The sequence below is a fragment of the Zootoca vivipara genome, chromosome 2 (assembly GCF_963506605.1).
Source record: "Zootoca vivipara chromosome 2, rZooViv1.1, whole genome shotgun sequence".
Classification (NCBI taxonomy): Eukaryota; Metazoa; Chordata; class Lepidosauria; order Squamata; family Lacertidae; genus Zootoca; species Zootoca vivipara.
In genome coordinates this window covers 7689387-7699058 of record NC_083277.1, presented here as the reverse complement: position 1 = coordinate 7699058, position 9672 = coordinate 7689387, and the positions used below count along the sequence as shown (strand labels likewise).

Sequence of the window (9672 nt, the reverse complement as noted above, 5' to 3'; positions counted from 1 at the left end):
CACCACGGAAAGATTACTATTATGATGGTGCATAAAAAGTTTTCCAAATAAGAAATAAGATGGAAGGGGTTAAGAAAACAAAAACAGAAGCTGAGGTTCTCTAATCATGCCAGTATCACTTTCCTTTGCTGATGAAAACTTGGTGCCTGAAATAATAATTATTAAAAAGCGGACAGGCTGAGAATATGCTCCTATGAGAAGCAGCGATGGCCACTAACTCGAATGCTTTAAAAGAATATTAGACAAATTTGTGGAGGATAAGACTACCACTAGCCCTGTCAAGAGGCAATACGCCTTTGAATACCCATTCACTGGGGATCAGAAATGGGGAGTGTAGGGTTGTTGCTCTCGGATTCTGCTCTGCGGGCACAGAGGCATTGACAGGAGTGAGCAGCAGTAAATCACACCAAGCAAGTTGGAGTTAACTCTTTATTAGGAAAAACAGGATATGCACAGGAGTGTCCTGCCTAATGAGCAGAGCAACTGATCTCCAGCAGGTCTTACCTCCATGAAGCAGTTGCTGAGACTGAAGGTCCCTGCCTCCCCATGGCTGCCTATCTCCCCTCCTCTCCAGGGACTTTTCCGAGCAATCGGAGACTGTGCCTGTATAAAGCTAACTGCTCCTCCTTCCTCTTCATGCCCCTCCTGGTTCTGGGAGAACAAGGGGGAAGGGAACTTGTTGCAGCAGGAAGGGAGACATCTGCGACTCTTCACCAGCCAGAGTCTTCTCTCCTCCCACCCTCCTGCTTCAGCTTCTGCCTCCGATTCTGGACTCCTCTGCCACAGACTCACTAAGCCCTGTCACCCCTTCAGCTTCTCTTCCCAGTCTGCTCCCTCTTCTCCCTCACCGTTGTCCCAACACCATTCCACCATTCCACAGGCCCTGAGCCTTCCTTCCTTGGGTGTTTCCCAGCTGGCCGGCCAGTGTGCCGGGCTGCAGAGACCCCCTTTGGCACGATCCAGCATCATTTGCGAGGGAAGAAAGCGAGGAAGATGTGAAGGTGTAACAATGACAAACTCCATAGATTGCAATAAAAAAGGAGAAGGAACAGAACAGGATGGCGGGGGGCAGGGGCAGAGGTGTAGTAAACCCAGGTGGCACCCGGTGCAGAATTTTTTTGGTAACCTCCCCCACGCTGCTTTGCAAAGCTGCATTCTCTTGGGAGCCATGGCTCCCGTCCGTCCCCCTCCCTCCCTCCCTCCCTGGCTCGCTGTAAAGCGGCAAAGCGGGAGCCGCTTACAGTGAGCTAGGGTGGGAGGGAGGCTGGGAGGGGCAGGATCCTCTGTTCGAGGCCGCAGCCGCGAACAGAGGATCCTCTACATGCGTCTGTGGCGGCAGGATGGCTGCTCGTGGGGCGCCGCCTTGTCACCCCCGGAGACGTGCCACCGGGAGTGCACCGCCCCCATCACACCCCTGTTGCGACGCCACTGGGGGGGAACCTCCTGGTCAGACGAGAAAGCGTAGGGGATTGCAAAGTGTCACTCAGTCACAGTTTTTCCTCTTCTGGCTCTGCTTCGAAGTGGCGCTGGGGTGTGTGACGGGAGCTGGCAGCGAGGTGGCCAGCGCCTCTCCAGGACTCGAGTTCGTTAAGGGAGGGAAAGGCTCGAGGCTGGTGGAGGCACATAGGGGGCCTGGTGCCGGGTCGGGCCCCGGAGCAAAGTCTTGTGCCCCGGCAGGAACGCGCACTCCGGGTTCGGCAGGGGTGGGGGAAGGCAAGGGCATCGTGCTGCTCCCGGAGGTGCTGGCCCGCCTCTCCCCAGAGCAGGGAGCGGCCTGCTGGGCGGACCATGGGGGGCTGAACCCCGGAAAGAGGCTGGGAGAGGGGTATCTCGGTGTCGAAAAGGCCGTCGCAATGGCCTCCATGGCGGAGGTCTGCCTGCCCATGAGGTCGGCCAGGGTCTGGTGGGAGCGCTCGATGGCAGCGATCATGCGGTGAGTGGTGGCACGGTCCTCCTCCCGCTCCCGCTTTTCCTGTCGCCTCTCCTGCCTGTCCTCGGCCCGCTCCTCCTGCCGGGTGCTTTCGAAGGCCTGCAGGTCTTGCTGGTGCAGCTGACGCAGAACGTCCACGAGGTCAGTGCTCGTCTTGGAGGGCGCTACTGCCGCTGCCGGGGAAGATGAGGGGTCCGGCGGCCGCCGGGTGGACTCCAATCGCTGGCGCCAGCTGCGCTCCCGCCGGAAGCGCATGCGCTCCACGTTGCTGGCGGTCAGCCTCCTCGGCTCCTCGGCAGCGTCTGAGGAGAGACAAAAGGAGGAGGAAGAAGGAGTGGAGGAAATAAAACACAGCCATCAGCCCTTGTCATAGAATCACGGACATTTGAGGCCTAAAGGAGAAGGACACAAAACACACATCTTATCTGATGCCATTTTGGTGTAACTACAGTGGTACCTCGGGTTAAGAACTTAATTCGTTCCGGAGGTCCGTTCTTAACCTGAAACTGTTCTTAACCTGAGGCACCACTTTAACTAATGGGGCCTCCCGCTGCCGCCACGCAATTTCTGTTCTTATCCTGAAGCAAAGTTCTTAACTCGAGGTTCTATTTCTGGGTTAGCGGAGTCTGTAACCTGAAGTGTCTGTAACCTGAAGCGTCTGTAACCCGAGGTACCACTGTATTGTGGATGAGACTCTTTAGTCAAACTGGGGCAAGTTCAAGGGGTTGGCACTAAAATACCCAATGCAGCTGAGCAGCAGGTTCCTCTGCAGCCGGGCTGGGCAATTATCTGCTTTCCAACCTCGTAATATGTTGACAGCTAAACTTCATGATATGGCAGTTAATAATAATGATGATGATAATAATAATAATAATAATAATAATAATTTTATTGTTTATACCCCCTTCCATCTGACTGGGCTTCCCCAGCCACTCTGGGCAGCTCACAGAATGTATCAGAACACACCAAAACATCAAACACTAAAAACTTTCCAATACAGGGCTGCCTTCAAGTATCTTCTATATGTTCTGTAGTTCTTTATCTCCTTGACATCTGAAGGGAGAGCATTCCACAGGTAGGGCGCCGCCACCAGCGAAAAGGTGTGGAACAGGCATCCCCAAACTTCGGCCCTCCAGCTGTTCCCATCATCCCTGACCACTGGTCCTCTTAGCTAGGGATCCTGGGAATTGTAGCCCAAAACATCTGGAGGGCCGCAGTTTGGGGATGCCTGGTGTGGAGGAAGAAGGCAGTTGCTGGTCACAGGGACGATTAGCGTCACCCTGCACAGTTTGTGCCTCTTCCTGGTGAGGCCAGGCGGGCGACACTGCCCCCGGACGAGCACAGCAGCTGCGGCGCCGCATGGCATGGCACCACAGAGCCACTGGCCTCCCCGGGACCACCAGCTGTGGCTCACCCCTGACGAGAGTCTCGCTGCACAAGATCCCCATTCCACTCAGCATGAGGAGGAACATAGCGCTCACGTGGCCAGAGAAAGAAATGAAGGTCACTGGCTGGCAAGCAGGCAGGTAGGCCCACTCCTAATCTTAGCTAGAGCATCCATGACAGATGGGACATCCAAACTCTGCTTAAAAACCTCCAAGGAAGGAGAGTCCACTGCCTCTCGTGTGAACTCATCCCTGTTTATATTCACTTGCTTTGATATAAGCTAATTGGCTGATTTTGAGGCTAGGCTTGGAGCCCAGAAACGGGAGCTACCTGTCAGAGTTGGGTATTTGCCACCTTTGCCCTCATCTTGGCAAGTGAAGCAACGGGAAGTCCTGGCGAAAGCGCGGGCTCAATAAGCAATCCGTAAATGCCTGCTCTGAACTTTTTCTTTTAACTGCCAATTTCATGGTTTTATTCTTTTCACAAACTGCTTTTTAGGTTTGATCATTTTCTTTTTCACAATATAAACTGGGAGAACGTTGGCATCGCACCTCACAGCCGCAAAAAAAAACTGTGCCCAAGCTACAAAGCGACAGATAAAAGCGCCACTCACTTGACACCTGAGGTTCAGCAGGCGTCTCTGGGGAGGGCAGGGGGACACTTCTGCCCCGCGGCAGCTCCTCTTTCCCCACAATCTGCACATCGTCCTTGGACGGCTTTCGGGCTGGCCTGCCCGGTTCAACGGCCGCCCCCCGGAGCTCTTTGGGAGGGGAGGCCTGCGGCAAGGGGCTCACGTACTGTCGCTCATTCTCGGCTGCCTCCGGGGCAGTGCCGGCAGCTTCCCTGGCGATCCTGGTGGCAGCCATGGGGTTGAGGGGCAGCCTCTTCCGCCTCTTGTCCAGCCGCTCAACCACACCAGCCCCACACACCTTCCCACAGACGATGCCCTTGCGGAGGCAGAGGAACTGCTCCAGCAGCTTGAAGTATGGGGCAGTCTTGGGCGCCCTCCCCGAGTGGAGGTTCCCGCACTTTATCTCCTTGTAGCCGCGCTTGAGGTCTTTGGCCCGGCTGCGGCACTGCTCGGCGTCCCGCTCGAAGCCCCGCTCGCGGAGGCGGTCGGCGATCCAGGCAAAGAGTTTCATGTTGCGGTACTGCTGGCCCAGGGCGATCTGGACGTCCTCTGCTTTCCATATGTCAATGAAGGCGATGGTCTCCTTGCGGGACCAAGCGTCCCGCCTCCTCCTGGGCTCCGGGGAAGGGAGGTTCACATCTGGGGGGCTTGGGAGAGACTCCGACAGGGAGAAAGTCTCTGCAGCCAGCTGAGAGCTCTCTGGGTCGGCCGTCATTTCCGCATGCTGTAAGGAAAAGAAAGTGGGAATGAAACTTTGGGCAAGTGCGGCTCAGTGGTTAGTTTATTTTTAAAGCAAAACAAAACAAAACACTTGTATCATATCATTGGCTACAGGTACATTTCAGAGCAGAATTCAAAGTGTTGGTGCTGACTTTTAAAGCCCTAAATAGCTTTGGCCCTGCATGCCTGAAGGAATGTCTCCACTTGCCTCGGTTCTGCCTGGACACTGAGGTCCAGCTCCGAGGGCCTTCTGGCGATTCCCTCCCAGGCAGAGGGCCGCCTCAGTACTGGCGCCCGCCCTGTGGAACACCCGCCCATCAGATGTCAAGGAAATAAACAACTAACTGTCTTTTTGGAGACATCTGAATGCAGCCCTGTTTAGGGAAGTTTTTAATGTTTGATGTTTTACCCTGTTTTTAATATTATGTTGGGAGCCACCCAGAGTGGCCGGGGAAACCCATCTGACTTTTTGGAGACATCTGAAAGCAGCACTTAACAGGGAAGTTTTTAATGTTTGATGTCTTACTGTGTTTTTATTTATTGTAACCCAGTCAGATGGGTTTAATATAATAATAATAATAATAATAATAATAATAATAATAAGCATCAGCGTAAGAAAAGCTGTTTAGATCAACAGAAATAAAAAACCATACACTATTGACAGGAGCGAGCCAGCAGTAAATAAATAATAATAATAATAAATAAATAAATAATAATAATAATAATAATAATAATAATTTATTTATACCCTGCCCATCTGGCTGGGTTTCCCCAGCCACTCTGGGCGGCTTCCAACAAAACATTAAAATACAATAATCTATTAAACATTAAAAGCTTCCCTAAACAGGGCTGCCGTCAGATGTCTCCTAAAAGTCTGGTAGTTGTTTTTCACTTTGACATCTGGTGGGAGGGCATTCCACAGGGCGGGTGCCACTACCGAGAAGGCCCTCTGCCTGGTTCCCTGTAACTTGGCTTCTCGCAGCGAGGAAACCACCAGAAGGCCCTCGGCGCTGGACCTCAGTGTCCGGGCAGAACGATGGGGGTGGAGACGCCAACCAAGCAGGTTGCAATTAGTTCTTTATTAGCAAAAAGGATCAACACAGGAGTGTCAGACCTAATGAGCAAAGCCACTCATCTCTGACAGGTCTCACATCCATGAAGCAGCTGCCGAGGCTGAAGGTCCCCATCTCTCCATTTCTCCAGGGTTTTCCCCAAGCAATCTGAGATTGTGCCTACTACCCCCTCTGCCCTTTTCATGCCTCTCCTGGTTCTGGGAGACCTGATCTTAGGAAAAACAGGAAGCTGCTTTCTGCCAAGTCAGACCACTGGTGCATGCAGTTCGGTACCGTCTTCCCTGACTCTAGGATTTCAGACCGGGTTCTCTCCCAGTCCGACCTGGAGATGTCTGCCTCACTGCCCCTCTCAGCCTCTCCAGCCAGCCTCTCTCTATCACCCGGCAAGCTTCCGGTGCCTTCCACGCGGGCTGCCTCTCACCTTTTGCTCCTGCCTCTCAGCCTCTTGCTTCATCTGCAGGAAATCCTCCGCCAGGCCCACCGCTTGGGCGCATGTTTCCGGGCTGCTCCCCGTCACCCAGCTCTGGATCTCTGATGGCAGGATGGTCAGGAACTGCTCCAGGATCACCTGCTCCAGGATCTGCTCCTTGGAGAAGCGTTCCGGCTTCAGCCAGTGGTGGCAGAGGTACCAGAGGTGCCCGCAGGCTTCCCGGGGCCCCTCGGCCTCCTGGTAGCGGAATTCCCGGAAGCGCTGGCGGAGGGTGTCCCTACTCGGGGCATCTCCGCCCAGGACCTCCTCCTTCGTTGCCCCGAAGCCCCTTCTTCCAGGCCTGGGCACCGCTTCCTCGCGAGCCCACCGGCATCCATCCACAGCTCCCTTGAAAGATGCCAGAAGCTCCTTCGCGTCGTCCCAGGGGGTGGGTTCCGGCGAATGCAGGTCGTTGCCCCGTCCAGATGGAGGGGACCGTGCCGCCTCGGGGAATTCTTCCAGCTGGGTCTCCCAGCAGTCGGAAAGGCCCTCATCCGGCTCCTGCTTGACCTGCTGCGATGGCGCCCAGCCAAAAAAGGCCCTTGTGGTCCCGAACGGAGTTCGGTGGGAGCCCCTGACCTTCCCTTCCAGCCCCGCCAATGGTTTGAGGCCTTCCGACTCCCGGCCCTCCATTTTCATTCCCGGGAGAACTTTCCGTCTGTACACACCGTGTGCAACAGGAGGTGTGAGGAGGCCACACTTGCCCAGTCGTCACCCCCAAACCTTTTTCCTCAGGCGCTCATGTCTCCAAAAGCAATTCCCGGCCATGGATCTCTCTGTGCGCATTTGCATGGGCATCTCTCAGTAAAAGCAGAGGACATTGGGATGCTTAAACCAGGAGGAATCTTACATGGCAGTAGGCAATGTTCCAGGCCTGGAGGGCTAGCTTTTTTTCCCCTGAAGAAGAAGAAAAGATAAAAATTAATCATTGTGACTACAACAGAGGGCCCCCCACGCACCTCTTGAAAATTACTGATGGCCTCATTGAACTATTTTCTTTTTATTTTCTCTGCCTGCTGCAGCAATTGTAAAGCACTGTTAGGTGCTGTATGGTTTTTAACTGAATGCTTACTACTTTGTTTCTTTCGTATCTTGTATTTTGCTGTATTGCAAAGAATTATTGATTATGTGTTTTGTGTTTTTATATTGTGATTTTTATCTTGTGAACCACCATGAGACCTGCAGGTATACGGCGGTATACAAACTTAATAAATGATAATAATAATAATAATAATACAAACTTAATAAATGATAATAATAATAATAATAATAATAATTATTTCCAAAGATTTTAAATTGCGTTTTTCACAGAAACACCATGGACCACTTGAATGAAGCTTGAGGGGCACAGTTATCTGAATAAGTTTGCTTCGTTAGTCAACAGCAGCAACAACAAATAAATATATGTAAATAAATAATAATAAGAGTAATACATTGCTTATTAACAGTACTTTCTTTGTCATGGTTCTCACTAGCACAGAGCACCATCATTTTCTGTTGCTGTTGTTGCCTACGGCACCATTTGGTGCTGTCACCCATGGCACTTTGATCAAAATACGACTACTGTCACTTCATTATTGTTATTTTTATCAAAAAAGCACTTCTTCTTCTTCTTCTTCTTCTTCTTCCTCTTCCTCTTCCTCTTCCTCTTCTCATCAACTCGACTTCATACCAGCCCTGCACCATAAAATCCCTGGGCTGGTTACAGCAATTTAAAGAAAAACATTCCTGGGCTGGTTACAGCAATTAAAAACAATAACAACAGCAACAACAACATTGGGTTGTCTTTATTTTTGTTATGTATTTTGTGTGGTGCATACACACACACTTTTTTGTTGTGAACCACCCAGAGATCTACGGGTATAGGACAGTATACAAATTAATTAATTAATTATTAGAGTGATTAATCAATCAAGCAAGCAAGCAAGCAATTAATTAATACTGGGGGACTCCTATAGCAATTAACTAACTAATTTTGATACATAATTTTTATTACATTTTCTAATTTACATTACAAAATATTCATTTAAACAACCTTAAATCAATGACTTCCCCTCTTTCTCTTTCCGTAGCTCATCCTGCATATGACTAATTAATTAATTAATTTTGGGCGACCCCCCTCCCCACCCCCACGGCAAGGGAGCAGGGAAAAAATCCCCTAGAATTGAGGGCGCCCGCTAAGGGCACGCGGCGGCTTCACTCGCCTTCCTGAGCATGCTCCGAAAAGGACCCCCCCCCTCTGCGCGCATGCCCGGAGGGCGCGAGCCAGCGCCGGGCTTCCCCCAGCCGGCAGGCGAGCGTCACAGGACGGGCTCGGAGGACCCCACCTTCCTCCCTCCCTCCCCCCAAGCAGCGCCCTCCTGCTCTCGTCTCCGCGGGTGGAGCTGCTCGCGGCGTCTGCGCGGGCGCGGATCTTTGCGCGGCTAGGCATGCCACGCGCGGATTATCCGCGGCGCTGCTTTTCTTTGGCAAACAAACCAACAAAACAACAACAACAGTGCATTGGGAGGGAGGGGAAGGGAAATGGTGGGGAGGGAGGAATAAGATGAGAGGATCGGGGCGAAGAAGGGAGGAAAGGGAGGAGGGGAGAGGAGGAGAAGAAGCTGACCTCACTCCCCCCCCCAAAAAAATAAGATCACCCCGGGCCTGTCTCACTCACCCCTCCTGCAGCCCAGCCCAGATGGCAAACTTCACTCCTGCGGCTCCTGGGAAATCCGGACTCCAGTTTCCCACGCACGAGGGGAAGGAGGGAGGGAGGAGGGAGCAAAGCAGGAAGGGGACGGATTAGCCCCTGACATCAGGAGGCTTGGCCTCACATGCCACCCACACTGGCCTGTCTAGGAATCCGGACTGAGCCCTCGTTTAAACGTTGGCCGATTTGGAACACATCTCTCCATCCATCCATCCATCCATCTATTGCAGGGTGGGGGTGGGGGTAGTGGAAACTTTTTCTCTCTCTCTCTGTGCCTTCCTTATATCTCAGGTCCCTTTCTGCCCATCATTACACCTCCATGCTGGGAAATGAAGGTTGAGCTGCACCGGGTGGATTTCTGCCTGCCAGTTTAGTTCACTCAAAGGCGCAACAAGAGGCCAGCTCGCTTTCAAAAGAGCACTGCCTTACATCCCACCCAGTGGCCTCTCCAGGAATCCGGAGTAAGCCTTCATTTAACTGCAGGCTGTTTTGAAACGGTGTTTTTTTGGGGGGGGGACACACTCCCCCTTCTCTGCCCTTCTTGTGCCTTCAATAGGAAGTGGCTGTTTCTTCCCATCTTGGCACCTCTGTGCTAGGGATGGGACATGAGCTGCATCGGGTGGATTTCTGCCTGCCGTTCAGTTAAATTAAGGGTCCAGGAAGATGCCTATCCATCTTCAAAAGAGGGGAGATCTTGACTATGTCTTACATCCCACTGGCTGGTTTCTCTAGGAATACAGAGGAAGCCCGTTTTCTGTAGCTCATCTAAAT

The 9672-nt window shown here is 52.3% G+C and overlaps 1 protein-coding gene across 1 annotated transcript; it reads right to left on the bottom strand.

The window, feature by feature from the left end:
• Positions 1–415: 415 nt before the first annotated feature.
• On the bottom strand, positions 416–8959 carry LOC118080257 (uncharacterized). The gene is made up of 4 exons (XM_060270423.1): positions 8869–8959; positions 6162–7106; positions 3930–4671; positions 416–2232 (listed from the first exon to the last, which is right to left on the bottom strand). The coding sequence occupies exons 2-4, from the start codon at positions 6846–6848 to the stop codon at positions 1484–1486; spliced, it is 2178 nt and encodes a 725-aa protein (XP_060126406.1). The 5' UTR covers positions 6849–7106; positions 8869–8959; the 3' UTR covers positions 416–1483.
• Between the last annotated feature and the right edge of the window lie 713 nt (positions 8960–9672).